Source organism: Idiotropiscis lumnitzeri, chromosome 1 (assembly GCF_059441095.1).
Source record: "Idiotropiscis lumnitzeri isolate Australia: NSW breed Sydney's pygmy pipehorse chromosome 1, RoL_Ilum_1.0, whole genome shotgun sequence".
In the NCBI taxonomy this organism is placed as follows: Eukaryota; Metazoa; Chordata; class Actinopteri; order Syngnathiformes; family Syngnathidae; genus Idiotropiscis; species Idiotropiscis lumnitzeri.
Window position 1 is genome coordinate 24,056,415 of NC_142391.1, and position 17,344 is coordinate 24,073,758.

At 40.5% G+C, this 17,344-nt stretch overlaps 1 protein-coding gene across 2 annotated transcripts in view; it reads left to right on the plus strand.

Annotated features, from left to right (window-relative positions):
* Positions 1-17,344, plus strand: part of LOC148343877 (ADP-ribosylation factor-like protein 15) — an 89,118-nt gene that overhangs the window by 5,590 nt on the left and 66,184 nt on the right. The window contains exon 1 of one of the 2 annotated variants that reach the window (XM_088290918.1): positions 1,721-2,069. The exons of the other annotated variant lie outside the window; for it this stretch is intronic. Within the exon in view, the coding sequence (XP_088147044.1) occupies positions 2,016-2,069 (54 nt within the window). The 5' untranslated portion in view covers positions 1,721-2,015. Of the gene's footprint in view, positions 1-1,720; positions 2,070-17,344 lie in introns of those variants that run through there. 2 annotated transcript variants of the gene reach the window in all.

Sequence of the window (17,344 nt, forward strand, 5' to 3'; positions counted from 1 at the left end):
CACAAAATGCAGGAGTCAAGGTCTCAGGTCAAACACAGTCAGTTCAACCTCTGTTTTCTGAATTTGCTCATGTGATGTTCTCAAGATGAGCTGTGATTAGTCGTTACCTGAGCAACCGTGATGTCATTTTCAGTTGACAACAAATGACAAAATGGACGTCCCCAGAGATGGATACTTATACCTAACAAGCTAGCAGCCATATTGGACACATTAAGTGGCTTTACCTTAGGGCTGGGCGATAAATCGAAAATTTACCGTTACCGAAATTTATTACAATGACCAAAATCATTTTGCCCATGTCGGTAAATTTGGTGTTAAAAAAAAAAGAAATGCCTTTTCTGTCTGCGGCAATGTTCATGCCCCTTTAAGACCGCTACAGCGCCTCTAGTCACGTGACTCCACCCGTCTGATCGAGAAAGAAAACAGACGTCGCTGTCGTAGCTGGCGATTCAAATCCAGAAGCCTTTTCACCACCCACAACACAACCATGCTGTGCTGAAAGTTCAAAGTGAGAAGCAAGGTTTGACAAGTGACAACAGCCCATTAACGGAGGCAACACCATACGAGAGAACGTCTCAGAGGTGGACGCGATAGCCTAGCACATAGCTAAAGATATAGCTCCTCTAGTTACAGTGGAGCGCACAGAATTTAAACGCTTCATGAAAGCCGTCTTTCCCGATATGGACGTGTCAAGCATTTTGCATCTACATCCGACTTGTGGTCGGGTCGCAATATGGATCCCTGATTGAGCCTGACTGTGCATTACATAGACGACAAGTGGCGACTGCGCACCAGAGTACTCGAGACGGCACATTTTCCTGATGAAGCACACGCGTTTATTTGGCTTGCATTGACATTTTCTTTCATTTTATTTAGCATTTTTTTATTTGCCATTATTTACATCATGAGAGCATCTTGGTGCAATCTATTTGCAGAAAAAGATTTTGCAAGAGGTACCCTTTTTCTTTGTGACATTGTTCAAGTCATGCAAAGCAAGCTATTTTGGAATTTATACAAATGATTTTTGTACTTTTATTTTTCATTGAAAGTAATGTGTACCAGTTGGTCAATAATAAAAACAGTCAATATGCATTTCCTGCATTTATTTTGATATTTTTTTTAGTCCACGGGATGAATTTATCGTGCATTTATCGTTATTGAGGTAAAATTGGTCAATTTCTCGCGATATTGATTTGAGGTCATATCGCCCAGCCCTAAGTCCAACAATATTTATTACCGCTATCGGCACTGATCTATGTCATTGCATTACTATTTACTACAATAAGGACCAGAAAAACTGCCATGACACTGTACAGGTTTAAATAATCACCACAATTTCCAAAAAGTTGTGCTGTTTAATTCACAGTCATCAAAATATGCTATTTTTAGATTTAGCGTCCATACAGAAAGATGTCTTGGTCACAATAGACTGACGTCACACTTGATGGCGTTTTGAAATGTCTTGATTTTATGTCGGCCGGCGATAGTGGCGACCGGCACTGGACCTCTGAGCTGAATCGGCACCATGTTGACTCACTTGACTCCCCACAAGACCGCGTCAAGCTCCAGTGTTTCATTTTTCCTCCTTACGCATACACTATATACACAATAGTAGTGTTTTCAAGCTGCTACATAAAGTACGGAGTGCGTGGGCGTGTAATGGTGACTAATCCAATTTGTGGTCTTATTCTGGATCTCTAGTTGTCACTGAGCCCTTAAGCTGTGTGGCAAGATCTCTGACACCGTTTCTCACTGATCCTTATGACAATTGTATTAAGTTTCTTTTTCTCGTGAATGAATATGGCGAGCAAACACAAGGCAAGCTTCTCACCCGTCCCTCCCGCTAAGCTTGACTTGAGAAGCCCACGGCAAGGCATCGAAGCGCCGGACTCGCGTTGTCGCCCCGATGCCGTTTAGCTCAGCCACAGCATCAGCCTGATCCGCCTCCATCCATTCACTTACTCAGGGAGGCTTGGCTTGCGGGTTGCCGTGGGATACGCCTGTTGCTGAGCGCAATGTCGGAGTACGTGCAGCTCTCCCTTGCCTTGTGCAGGATTGGGCTTTACAGGGTAAGAAAGATTCCCCAAAATGTTGCAGCCATTGCACCAGAGAGATTTTGTTGACTTGGGCATGCTTGTATATGCGTTGTGAGTTTCATCGTGGTGGCTTTCTCCTCGTGTTTTGAAGCAGGCGCTCAGCAACTGTGGCTATTACCTGGTCACTGAATGGAGTGATTCATGTCAGATGGTCAGATCGAAACACAAACCAGAGGATGTCAGTATTGTTAGACTTTTATATTGAGTCTGTGAGTGTGACACTACCCATAAGATGATATTCCCGAGGTAGGCTTGTTTTGTTTCCATTTTCATTGTACGCAAGAAATAGTTCAAACATTTATAATCTGCTAATGTGACATCTTTAATCTGCAGCTGGTCACTCCTGTTCCTCGTTTGAGGGGGTAAATGGGTCATATCTAGCTCACTGGCTGAAGGTTCTCCATCACTGTCTTAAACCAATCTGTCTACATTACTATAAGAATTTAATTGCAGCATGAGCTGATGAACAGTGTTCCTCATTGCACCTATTAATACTGTGTCTCACACATGACTCATCCCCTCAGTCGCACTTGAATCCAATGTGTGGGAACACCACAGATGAATGTTGTGTTTATTGTAAGTCGGTTTTGCCGAGCCCTCGCTGTGTATCATGCAGGCAGATGCACGTGACAAAATTGACAATCTTAAAGGCTGGTTAGTCATTGGGGACCTCATCCTGTAGGAGAGCTGCTGTGGCCTTGATTGGGTGCTAAATTGTAATCAGCGGGTTGCTTGTTTGATTATGTAATGCACATGCTCGACTGAATTAGGGCTCCAGATATCGATTATTTTTAGAGCAAATAATTCTACCGATTGTCCAATTGATTTATCGAGTAATTGCTTAAAATAGGTTTGTGTTACTAATCAACAATACGGATACAAAGATGAACAAAGTGCATGTGAGGTGCAGGTAATATTTTTGTTCACTCGTATCTGTGACTTTGAACGTGTGAGACTTTAAAAAGGTGGGGCCTAGCCTGGTGAGTGACATGTGCGTCAGCAAATGAGAGTGTGCAAAAGTTAGCGGCTGGCTATCACCTGGGCAACTGTTAGTTAGCTTTAATGGCCGTCAGTTGTCGGTGAAATAAGAAGCTTGTGTATAAGTGTGCTCATTGTATTCTTTTTCTTTTGTTCAGTCAAGGGATTGAAAGTACACGGGCGAATGTGTCATGGCCACTGGCGCGGTCATTATAATACCTTCTAACTAGCAATGACAGGCTATATTAGATTTGCTAACAATGTTTGCATTACATTGTGCCAGTGATCATTGATTTGCTCTTGTACAAGCAAGTTCTGATCGCAGCTCGTTGATGGTGCTGTGCACAGACTTGCATGTAGTCCAAATAAAGTCCGTACTGCTGCGGCGCAAGCTAGGCTGGCGCCTAGCATTCAAACAGCGGCGAAATAAATTACTTCCACAGGACGACGTGCGACGTTTTTTTTTTTTTTAAATCAGTAGAGCGCTGGTTAGTGTGACCTCCTCCATGAGCGTGCCTTGCGGGTTCTTTAAAAAAAGAAAAAGAAAAACGCAGCTTTGACAATCTCGAAATTACATTGTCTGAGATAATGAGTTCGGTCTCAAAACGATAAATTGTTCAGCCCTAACCACTTGGCACTTTGGACTAGGGCTGGGCGATATGGCTGAAAACTATATCGTGACGCAAGTATGCCATATCCGTCGATATCGACTTATTATTATTATTATTATTATTATCATTATTATTATTATTTTACTATTGAAAATAAAAAAGGGAAAAGGTCTGAATTACGATTTGTTTTATTTTAAAATGTAACATTTAACCTACAAAATGAACTAGAAAAAAAGTCAAACGCACACCGGCCTCCCTTGTCATGCGTGTCCGGGATGCTTGTTAGCGGCTTCACTACTATGTACGTCAGCCTCGCTTCTCCGGAGCTCTCGTGTGATGGAGCTACAGGCTGTTTCGTTCCGTGCGTGTCCGCGGAAAGTGTTTTTCTTTGGCTTAACTGCTACGTATGCCGGCCTCGCTTCTCCGGAGCTCCCGTGCGATGGAGCTACGGGCCGTTTCCTCAAGTCGGCCAGTAAATCGACCTTTCGGCACCCGTTTTTTTTTTTGTTTGTTTTGAGTTACGCTAGCTCAGCGGCGCTTGCGTAAGACTCGGGTTGTATTTCCTAAATGGGAGGGAGTTTGTGACGAGTCGGGCCGTGATAGGTCGAATCTGCTGTTATTTTAAATCTATATTTTTTATCGATAATTCATCAATTCCATTTTCTATTGATATCAATCACCCAACTATCACGGCACATATCAATATCAAATTATCGTCACAGCCCTACTCTGGACGTTCACAATGTTTTACGGACGGTTTTCTTCTGGCTTCCACTGTACAACTCAATTTCTATTTGTCCGCAGCAATATTAACCTGTGAAAAAAAAATTTTCTCTGAGATTTTGCGTCAATCTGTGTTGTAATCCAAATGTTCAATTTATTCAGTCACTCGTTTCAGCCCTAGACTGAATATTGTTGACACATTGACAAATTCCACCTAAATGTGTTTACTTGTGTTGTTTGGACGGGCTGTGTAGTTAAGATTATTTTGATCACGTCAAGCTTGCGAAGATCGTAAGATATCTGATTTCATTCTTTTTTTCTGTTCAAGCTGCCATGACGCCTATCCCAATTGTGCCGCATTAGATTAAAAAAAGAAATCTGAATTGTGTTACTTACACCATGCAGTCCAAGAGTTAAAATCCAGGTCAAGAGGCACAAGTCACACGACTCGACTACTCAGACTGTACATTCTGGACATGGTGTTCCACTTCCACGCATGTTTGGACCTTTAAAAAAAAAAAAAAAACACCTTAACACTATCCCTGACATTCCGTATTAAAACAATGTATTTTGAATTTGCTGTTTAAACATCAAACATCCTTGTTATGACTTGGCAAGTTGGCAAAACATGTTTTTGACTTGCCCTTTTCATTTTCATCTGCAATGTGATTCAGGCTCAATGTTCATTTCAAAACTGGCACATTGAACTCTGATAAAAGTGTTTCATGCCACTTTGTGTAACTGTCAAACAAACATGCCTTTCCTATTGTGCAGCTTCTATCAATATTGGGCCCTGGAGAATTTCCCAAAGCATCTCCACAGCAGAGACTGCATTTTATTGTTTTGTTTTTTTTCAGTACTTGAAGAAGTATGGATATTTTTACCCCTCCTGAAAACATTTTGTTTGCCTAAAAGTATTATTGCTTTGGTAGTTTTTGAATCTTTTGGAAAAATAAAAAAGGACTCCAGTTTCCTCTATTCAAGTTTTGTGAGCTACCATAATGTGGATTCTTGAGACTCTCTAAATATTTAGAGAGAAAACAGTTTTTAGGAAGAAAACTGGTACTTTTATTGATATTGTGACACTAGGTTGAAAATTTCTCAAATTTCCTCATTGTGGGACTAATAAAGGACATCTTTATCTTTATGACTTGGGCAATTATGCTAATAAGGTAACGATTAGATAATTATGCCCTATTGCAGTAAGAAGGCCTATTTAACAAAATACTCCACTCGATTATTTTCCTTTGTTCAATTTAGTTCAGCAGGCACCAAAGCTGATTTTGTGTTTGTGACTTTTTATATTTCAAACCCAAAGTTCAACATACAAAGTGCTCAAATTTGGTCTCATTCATTCGGGGTCAATGGGTGCCTCTTAGGCACGTTGTGGTCACTTCATTATGTCATTAATGGGCTGGAAAATGACCCTCAACCCCCCTTGAATCCTTCAGCTCGACAATCTCAAGGCTGGTTTGTGCTTCGCTGAGGAACAAACCCAGCGGAGTGTGCAGACTGGAATGGCCCAATTAAAGCGAAAATGCACCCCGGAAGTTGTGTGCCGTAGCACCTTACTGTAGATAAGCTCATGCCGCTTCTCAAAGCTAAAAGAGAATTTTGTGCTGCGTTTATGGAGTGTCTCACGCTGATAATTGTAATAAAATGAACAAGATCATTCTTATGTCTCTGTTTGAACATTTATTCCAGTCAGGCGTGATCGCTGTAGAAGAATACGCACTAAGCTCATAAATATTGCACACAGTGTTACTGATTTATGCACTTTAACATTACTCCTATAAATAGAATTGAAGGGAACTAGGTTGAACGAAACAGAGCTGTTTCTGAACAATGTTGCAATGGATTGGTGTTTATGTGCATTAGGAAAAACAAAAACATTTAAATAATTTGAAAAAAGAAAAAGTTGGAGCCTGTTTTACACACAGAGCCCGTAAAATTGCCACACTTGAGCCGTAACGGATCATTCAGGCCATTTCCACAACGTGGCATCCGACTGAATTGGACAGTTGCAAAAACATACATTTGGAAAGTCTTTGGACCAAGCGATGCACCACTGTTGAACATCGTACACCCACTGGCGCGTTGCAATGGAAAAACCGGCGAGTGTGTCAGGTTTTGAGGGGCCATATGTCATAGACAGATTGTTACAAAGACTGCAAACGGGCGTCAATAAAAGGAAGGGTTAAGTTTTGTGAGGCTGTGAATGATCGATTGCCTTATTTACTTGTTGTGCCGGTGCATTTGTAGTTTTTATTTGATTTTTTTTCTCTAGCCACAGTTAATATACGTTCATCTGTGATTCAATTTTGTCGGCCACTTGCGAACTGTAGTTTGCTGCCTTTCCACACGGCAAGTGTTATTTGCTTTATACGCTGGTCACACCAGATGCTGGCACTAAGTGCAACTATCTTATCTGTTATAGAATTATCATGCTTGGCTGCGTTGGACATAAAAAGTGCAGATGGATAAATGCTTTCTTTAGATACGGCTTTTTGCGGGATCACTTTATAAGAGGCGAGCGTTCTCACGTCGACTTTATATTATAGAAGCAGAGCCAGGAGGAGAGCTCCGTGCTTCTTGAAATCCAAATGAGCGTAGCCTCTAGTCTTTGCAATTTGTCCTTATAGAGCGCTTGTTTTTCGGTCGCATCTTACTCGCCTTACTTACCAAGCAATCTTGACAACAAACATCCTTGTGTTTACTGTCAAGCTACACAGGGAGTGCTAGTTTTAGCTCCTTGATCTTGCGATGCGCAGGTATTTGGTGTAATCCCCCCATTTTATTAAGACTTTAGCTCATGGTACAATAACATGAACTTTGAACTACCACGTGGGAAAACGGCACACTGCATAGCTCAAATGTGTCCAACAAATACTCTTGGGTTGTACGGGTGGCGTAAATGTGTAAGGTATATTGTTTAGGTTAGGGTTGTTATGTCATAGGAAGTTTGATTTTTGCACTGTAAACTAAGATGTGCTCTCACAGTGTGCGGCCAATTTATATGTCCAACCTGCTTCCGTCCTTTTCTAAAACAGGATGGGAGCAGCCATTGGGCCACCCCGGGGCTGGAAATGTCCCACACTTGAAAATGCTTGGTGGGATGTTGATTGAATGGTCACTCACCCACTATCTTTTACTGGTTTCCTTAAACCTGAATGTCAAGCTTTACTGGTTTGTTTTGTTGTGTCAAGGTTGTTTTTTTTGGTTACAAATTCTGGTCTGCTAGTTTGGGGATAAAACAAAGGACTACTTCCTGTTTGACGTTTGATGGCGAACCAAAGGAAGTGATAGCACATTGGCCTTTTGTGAACTTTATTTACCGGCAACTGGGGCGTAGTAAAGCATGTCACAATGTGGATGTTTTATTGCCAAACAGCGCAACAATTGTAAAAAAAAATTTAAAAATAAGTCAATGACGTTAACATTGTTTCATTCTCTGTGCCTTTGTTATTTGGTCAAACTATCAATACACCCATCAAACCATGTCTATTGCTAATCTGCCCAAATGCCACATTAGACCACAATTCTCTTCCATCCCTTCTATTTGAAATGTAACATGCTGAATAGATAAGACCATTGCCACCACTTTGTGTTAACAACTAGGGGTGCCCCGATCCGATATTTGGTTCTGATATCAGCCAACTTGAATGAGATCCATAGTCTTGGGCCTGCCTCGCGGGGTGGAGGCTTCAGGCGGCTGGCTGCTCGAGTGGTCGAATGGAGGATGTGAGGACAAACTGCTGTGATTTTCCATTATTCGGTTTAATAGTATCATACAATACAATTCAATAACACTTTATTATATATAACTTGATCAAGTCTCAAATAAAAAATAAAATAAATTAAATCATGTATCATTCTTGCTGATATTGTATCGGACAAGTCGCAATATCAGTATTGTATCAGAAGTGAAAAAAAGTTGTATCGGTCTTTGCATTTCACCTGTGAAAGCAAAGCAAATGTGAAGACCGGAGAGCTGTCTCTGGCATAAAAGCAAGCCATTTTGAAGCTTAGAGAAGAGGGGCCATCGCACTAACTTTGGGCGTAGCCAATAGAACAATTTGGAATGTCCTGAAAAAAGAAAAAAAAAAGAACGTACTGAGCAACAGACATCGAACAGGTCGGCCGAGGGTATCAACAGCAGTTGGTGACAGAAACGGTGGGAGAGCTGTGAAGAAACACCCAAAGATAACAGTCAGTGACGTCACTGACAACCTCCACGAAGAACTGGTGAAGGTATCACAATCCAATGTTCAAAAAAAGAGAACTATACCAGCGATGCCACAAGATGCAAACCACCCGTCAGGAAAAATAATCGGAAGGCCAGATTGTATTTTGCAAAGAAGTTCAGAGAAGGTGCATACAGGCGTCCTGTGTCGAGTAAGGAGGCTCAAGGCGTAGCTATTAACTGATCCATTTATTATTTATGTTCATATTTTATCGGCTCACTTATTTATTCATTTAACTATTTAATTTGGATTCATTTTATGTATTTATTCATTTATCTAGTCATTATTTTTTTAATCATTGGATTTTATTTTCTCCACTATTGTTCTTTATCTTTATCTGATTTTGTCTTACTGTCTTTGTGAGTTTACAAAAATGTAAATGTGGATTTTATTTTTTTTTATTTTTATTTTTTTAACAAATGTTTCATTTTCATAGCGCCTGAAGCGTCTCATATGCTTGACCAAAGATTATTGTGATAAGCGAACGGGTCCATGAGTCTGATCGTAATCAGGTCTCCAGGCACCTTTTTATTTTTGCTCTTTTTGGCTGCCAATATTGTTGTGACGTTTGTGTGGACATGCATCAGTTCAGACAGTACTCATTTCATTAAAAATAGCAATTATTCATATTTCTTTGGGGTGCAAAAAAGGCAGGTGACATTCATAAACAACAATTAGATTCATGTTCATTTGTGGCAGACAAAAGAAAATATGCGATTATATTACGGTGCTGTTCAAATTTTTTAATCCAACACACATTAATCTGATCCACATATTGAAAGACAAGTAATAGCTTCAGAAACTGGATTCAATAAAATATGAGATATGGAATGTCAGTCATTGCACATTGATTATATCTTGGTACTGCAGTTGCAGCAGGTTATTACCAGAGGGACTCCAACGTCACTATCATGCTCCAATTCCTATTCCTGACGTTCTTTTGTACTGTATGGAAGATGTCCCTTTGGTCGTCGTCGTCGATAGAGCAATTGCGCCCTCTACTGGTACTGAACATAAAATGCTTTAGTCATTGAAGGGTTTATCTGCTGGCTGTCTGTCTGTCTGTCTGTCTGTGCCACACCGATTCTTTATAGCCTTATCTACCTGATTCGCACCAAGATGAGTCTGAAACAGCTTCATGAGTTGTCAAACTATTGTAAACCTTAAACATGTCAAAAATCACGAGGGTCAAGTATTTTATTTTTTATTTGAGTACAATTGCTCTCTAGCTTGATAGAGGAATCCTAGTATGCTTTTTCTGCCCCCACCAATGACGACAACTTCGACATAATGCTGAATTGAATTTTTGTTATCATGTTTTATTTGTTTCTTTGCCGAAGTATTTGTTTTTACTTGAAACTGGTCTTCTGCAAAAAAAAAAAAAAGAGTTTGGCGTCCACCATAGCATGGTTAAAAAAACATCACCGACGTCATCGATTAATAAACTTCGACTCGGCTTTCGTCAGATTTTGACAACTTGACAGGCAACCAGGTAGTTTGTGCCGCTTCTCTTCTTCTGCAACAAAATTCCATGCATGTGCTTATCTTTTGGTTTTGACATGCTAGCAGGGGCATTACACCCTTGGGGGATGTAGTTGTTTCTGGTTGACAGTCCCTTTGCACGACAGTGTTTCAGGCGCTGTACTGCAGCTGAACTGCGGCTTTTCTTAAAAGCGGCTCGAGGTGTTTGAATCGTGTTATCTGTGAAGGACCTTGGTGTGGGGGGAGTTAAAATATGGAAGTGCAGGACAGCTTGTTTGCAGACACATTTTCAGATGAACTCAGATGTTAAATTTCGTATTTTGGCTGGCAGGCAACCCAGAGACACAATGATTGTATACAATTAATTAGAAAGACCATCCATACGCTCATCAATTTTCTACAAACAAAACACGACTGTATGTCCTCTTCAAGTGAAATTTGCAATTTTTTTAATGTCCTCTGGGTGGCGCCAAATACCTACTGATCAGCCCTCGCTATCTTTGTATTTGTTGACGGTGATATCAGCGCTACATGCAACGGAACATGGAAGCCTTGGCAGCCATCATCTCATATAATGTATTATTTAATTTCTTTATATCTTGCCTGAACAGATCCACATGAGTGAGGTTTGTTTTAATGAACATTTACAACCCTGATCCCAAATGGAGGTATGAAAAACATGTGCCCATTTAATGGCATATTCTAAGTGCATTGTTTTTGTGGTAGTTGAGACGCATGTGTGGCAACCGGCACATCAAAGGGGCACACGTTTTAGTGAAATCACAATCTGGTTTTATTGTGCGCAGCCCTTTTCACCTCTTTAGAAAACGTTTCTGTGAACAGTGGCCAAAACATGTTGAAACAATTCAAGTATTTATTATAAGCACTTGTTTGCCTGGTCTCCATTTACTTTTTCCCATAATAGAGGCCACTTCAATACACTTTTTACCCAGATCTGGCTCCATTTGTGCGCTCAAATATTAATATGATAGCCATCTCTTTCCGAGTTAGAAAATATGCTTTTAGTGCTGTCTTTTCAGTGATATAACATTCAGTAAAATGCACTTTTACATTTCACACTGCTCGCTGAGTGTCTGTGCGACATTTGAGACTGTGTCTAATGATCTGCACTGAGATTATCATAGAGTAAAACCAAGATGGGCCTGTGCTCTTCAAGTAGGGTTGCACAATGTCCTTGTTGGCAGACTTGGGGGATGAGTGGGTGAAATAAAATCAAATTTGATTCGTAAAACTGACTCCAACCCCATCGAGTATTCTCATTTTGTAGAGTTGTATAGGTCAGGGAAGGCGCCCTCTGCAACATATTTGCATTTTGGATGCACATACCTCAGGTTAAAATGTCCTACATGTTAAATCACTGCTTTTGGGAACCGTGTGTGTTACCTTCCATCAGGCAATCATTTGCAAATGAGTCTACTCATGCTTTGTGATTATTAGCAAGGATTAATGATACTATTGGCTTTCTGAAAAATATCGGCTATAATGGTAAAAGTCATTTACTGCCTCTTTGTTTGCAGCCGCGCTGTAAGTTTAATCAGTGCATGTAAGCGAAGACAAACCTTGAAGTACATAAGCCACAAAAAAAAAAACAGCATCCCTAACAATAATCAAATGTATTAATCGAATAAGTTGAACAATTTATGTATTTGTTTTTCTGAAGGGTTCAGTTTCGTGTCGGTCATTTCATGGCCTTTTTTTTTTTTTTAATCTTCAATGGGTCATCTGGATGCCGTATCTCGAGAGGCCGGTTCAGAAAAGTTGAACTGTGCTGAATCAGTTTGGCCTGTGATGGATCATGGCACGGTTGGCCGCTGTTCCTTCCTGTCTTTTGACTCTGTAAATGTTTTCCCTTTTGTACTCATTCGTTTATGAAGTAGCCATGGCTGCACTACTTCCAGATACGTGTCCATCAACCTTGGCTCTTTCCACTCTGCGTACACGTCCCTTACTTTCTGGTGTCTAACATCGCTTCTGGGAAGGGTATTTTTTTTTCTTTCTTCATCAACGCAAGTTTTATCAGTCTCAATTGGAGTGCTAATGATACATGAAAGCAGAAAAAGATGTTAAGATCCTCCTGTGTTTAGTGACGTTGTTGGGAAAAAGTAATTCTGTTTTTATTCTTTACTCTTGAATGAAAATGTTGTTGGGCCATTCATCAAGTTAAAGGAATTTATATTTTTCAACGGTTTCTATGGTCCCTAGACATGGCTAGTTCACAAAAACACAGTCACTGTAATTCCTGTTGAGAAACAAGCTATTTGTTCTCTGTATGACCTTGTACAAGTAGTGCTTTATCGACATGTTGGAAACTTTTGACCCGAGGCATGTGCTGCCAATCTGCAAAGATTTTTGCTTGGATCTCCTGTACAGGAGGGGCAGGGCCATAAGATCTTATTTATTTCAGCATTCATACTTTACCTAACATTTTTTGTTTGGTGGTGTGCCATGAAATATTTTTTTTATCTAAAATGTGTGCCTTGCCGCAATTAAGGTTGTGAGTCTACAATGGTTTATGTAGGTCAGTATTTTCCAAACTTTTTTGTCAGAAGACCTTGATAATAATATAATCATAATAGCAACATATACGTAAATGATAATGATTAAGAACTCACTATTTAGTTTGATCAAAGTGCAATAACGTATCATTTTACATCATGTCGACTTTGTAAATATTTTGGGACAGCCAGTAGGTGGCATTCTAATACAGGGAAAGCATCAAATCAAAGAAAGTAGCACTTAGTAACCACAAACCACAAATAATAATAGCACCAAATTATTACAAAATATATATAATTACAGTGTCAGTGTTATTATTTAAAAAGACAAGGACTTAATAGCATTGTGTGACAGTTTTTTTCCTTCTATGTTTATACAAAGAAGAAAGTCCGTAAAGGACTCATTAGTGTAGTTGACTGTGAGTCCTGACGTATGCTTCTGCCTAGTTTTCCCTTTCACACATGTTGTGTTTTTTGAGGAAATCGCTCGTTAAAATCTGAATCTAAAGTCTGTATAAATTAGTGCAAACAAACTAAAACTGAACAGGTATAACCAAGTAGGATCATAGCAATTAAGTAAAACACTGTAGGATGATGTTTTATGTATTTTTTTGGGGGGGTGGGGGTCACACGTTTCCCTGGTGCTCACTGCTTGGAGAAGTCTTCTCTCCCACATGTGCTCTACACGGACAAAGTATTTACGACGCTGACGCATGTTTTTAATGCACCTTGATTTCGATCACTGGAAACTATTGCAGTAATGAAATGTGTTATGTGCGTGTTAAGAAAATGTGTAAGCATATGTAGCAATCGTGGTCTTCGTTAACATGCTTGATGTTCTTATTGATGATGAGCCAGACATGTTCTGCAGCTGTCTTCATTCAAGGCTTGTTGTTTGTTTCTTTTTCTGTGTAGATAATACTAATTGCCTGTGAGATTTTGGGTTGGCCAGGGTTGAAATAATCAGAAGCATTATTATATCAAATATTTACTAAATTCTGCAGACTTGATGCAAGGCTCTGATTGTTGTTTTTCAGATGAAGATGAGTCAAATGCGATAACGGCATGAAGAAGTCAGTACGTTAAAGTGAGTGAAAGAAGAAATATCTACATAAAATACACTTGGTGAAGCCACCAGTTTTTACCTCTGATCAGAAAGTGGGTGCAGTATTCTTGCTACGACTTTATTCTACCGTGTGCTCATAGAACGGAACAAACAGGGCACTGTTGCGCGTCTTTCTTGACTGTACGCATTCTCTCATATATAAATATTCACCTCGGCACTTCCCATTTCACGTCGAGGTGGTGAACGGGGAGGGCGCACCTGGAATGAGCAGCGCGGCGTCAACAAATCTGTTCATTGTGTATGTGACACAAGAGCGCAAGGATAGAATGCGGCGATCTGACGAAGCCGTGACGTCGTCAGGCTTATCCATTAGGAGAGGGGCTGGCGGCGTGATTTCAGAAGTACTAATAGCAATTCTTAATTGGCTGTGACCCAAGCACCACCAAACATGGGCAAGCTGGCACCGGACCTCTGCTGTACTTCTGCGCTAACCCGCGGCCAATACCAAGAAAATCAAATGCAGCGAGAAAAGGCCTTAATGTCTTCAGGATTTCTGGGCAATTTAGGATATCAGCTATTGAATATACACGTAATATACTATTTGATATACGACTAAAAATGTGATCAAATCATCGGGTATTCGGATACAATTTTTATGTTTTTTTTACCCCCCTTGGTTAGAGATTAAGAAGCCCAGAAAAAACAAATTTCCACTTCATAATAAACAGCCAACACTTTATTCTGCGCTTAGCAGTACATTATTTTCCTCTCTAGATGAATCTCTCGCCATGAATTTTGCTCTCTGAGACAAAGTGACATCAGAACCGCAGTTGCGATTTTGCGACTAAAGCATCACACCTGTGTGAGCCTATCCGCATCAGAGTGTGCAGAGTCATTGAGGTCTATTAACTTTAGCGCGGCTAGCGGAGCTAGAAGGACTAATGGCGTTAGCAGCTAAACGCTGGCAGCAGCACCTTACAATACAATGTTAACATTATTTCATTTTTTTCTTGGTCCCCTAAATCAGGGATTCTTTTCCATGGCAGCCACACTTGTGACAATAAACAACGCCCCAGACAGTCTGAAAGCTGTTAAAATCATACCTAGGCATTGATGTCCATATATTATTTGCTAAGTAAGGCTTAATTGAAAATTAGCCTTCTTCTTGGCTGTTTACACGGAATTAAGCGGATACTCAAAGAAGAAAAAAATGCCTTCAGCCTTTTTTAAACTTTTTTTTATTGAGGTACTCAATTTACTGGAGGACCCATTTCAGCCTTAATTGACAGTGAAAGTCATTTTTGCAGAAGATATCATAAGTAATGGAATCCTTCTGAGCCAAAAATGTGACTAACACGTCCTCATCAACGGCGCAGTGACTCTGCTGCAAGGTCACACGGTCAGTGCAAGATATTGCATGAAAAAGATCACACTCGCATCACAGCGTGAGCAGAATTCTTGCATTCACATCTGGAAGATGTCGATCTGGTTCGTATGTTCTTTTCTGCGAAAATAAAGTCAACAACAGGGCGACTCCAAAAGTAAATGTGGTGTGTAAAACGTCCTTCACGTCCCCAAGAAAGGCTATGCAGCTTCGCCTTTAGTTAGACGTCGACTGATTTCGATGAAGGGCTGAGGGGAAGCTGCGTAAATTAAATTACACCCCACAATTGAGAGAAGCCCCTCTTAATAGTTGACTCTCAAAGTACCTGATCGAAACTCCAGCCTGTGTATACGTTCCAGCAGAGATGCAGTGAGAAGAGCCTACTAGGTGACATTGGCGAGAGAGTTTTGAGCAGACCCAGCCGAGAGGCCCAAGGGCTGCCGTTTTTAATTACTGATGGCTTTGGCTTCCCAGCGTCAGAGAGTCGCGGGGCCATTGACATCACATGTATGGAGAGGCAGAAGAGCAAAGGGCCTGTCATTACCGTCACCCCCAAAACAATGGCCGAATTTGGCTGTCATACATTTTATTTGCCTAATTGTCTGTTTGCATGCTCTTTTTCGACCTCGTTTTTGTTTTTGAGGAGGAGACCCTGCCCTACCACACGCCAGGTCTTGATGAGGAGAGCTTGGTGGGCTTTCAGCCTCACCCAGCAAGAATCTTTTGGAGGTTCTTTGATGGTAGAAAAGCCACTGGAGACCTCGGGGGCCTCGTTGGCCTCCATTTATGTATCGGCACCATAACGCATTTTGGATTCTTCTTGACAAGAAGTGAGTGAGGAGCAAAAATAATGTATGAAAGGCGCTACAGCGCATATGTGGGATATGGTGAGTGTGCATCTCCTGGGTGGTACATTTTTTTTGTATGTGAGGAGGCAATGAAAGGGTGAGGCCATGGACTCATACTGGGTCTCCTAATTTGCATAATTAACTGTTGACACTAACTGTGCTTAATGAAGGCCTATTGAAGTCACTGACCCTTCTACCCAGCCAGCCCCTGGGAATGAGACACAGGCTCCTCCGGCAAAGGTTAAAACAATGTGTCTGCTTAGTTTCTGACAAAGAATCATGCGCCATCCGAAACGACCTCCCATTTCCCACATACTGTCACATCGATTATGATTAGCAGTCACAATTGACAAGAGTTGTGTGACTCATTATGAGGTTTTTCGTGTTGCAAAATTTTATTACATAAAACAAACTCAGATAAGTAGACCGGTCAGTATCATGATAAAGCGCCTTCATCAAACCGTCATCCTGAAAATGCAGCGGAATCATGACGCTCAGGTCTTCATGAAAGTGGACATTTTCATACATACAATCTCTTAAAATATGTTACTTCGTCACGAGTCATTTTGATCATTTGTATTCTATTTTCATAATCATTGAACATTATTTCGCATGTGTCTCTGAGATTGCTGTCCACGCTGTCTGCCCCTGTGAGACGCTCCCTGATGTTTTCACTGACATAACCAGCATGTTGTCATTCTTCAAAAGAATCTGAAACAGTAGATGCTTGCAGAATAAATATATAATGTAAATATATATATATATATATTATATATATAAAATGATGAGGCAAGGCTTTTTGATATCATTTCATGGAGAATTCACGTCCTTGCGGCGCATTAATCACCATGAATGTCCACTTTATGCTTCATGCTTTGTGGTTAAATTAATGTAAAATATCAAGTCGATATTGTTACTCAAAGCAACTTTGCCAATTTGATCCCCCAGCTGCCATCACTCTCCCTCCCGGAGCACATTTCGGACCAGTCTATCACAATGCTGAGGGAGACATGCGACCTGGATGTTAGGCGGCAGTTGCATTTAAACAAAAAAAAATCTCATACGTATCCAATCTAGGACCACATATGAAAGTGTCCCAAGTCAGATTTGAGAAAATGGTGTTCATAGGTGTTCATACTGTCATGGAAAAAAACAAAACAGATTCAGGTCGCATAGGTCACAACAACTGTGTTCACTAGATGCTTGTTTTGAGAGAGGAAAATACTTTCCTGCTGAAGGATCTCATAAGAGATGGCCATCGTCAAAGCCTTTATGTTTCTATCTGCCGAATTGCTTACAGTGCCGATAAATCAGTATCTGCTTTTGTTTTCGCTCACAAGCATTTAACAGAGATGTTGTTCTAACGATAGTCATCTGATAGCGATTTTGTGTGTCA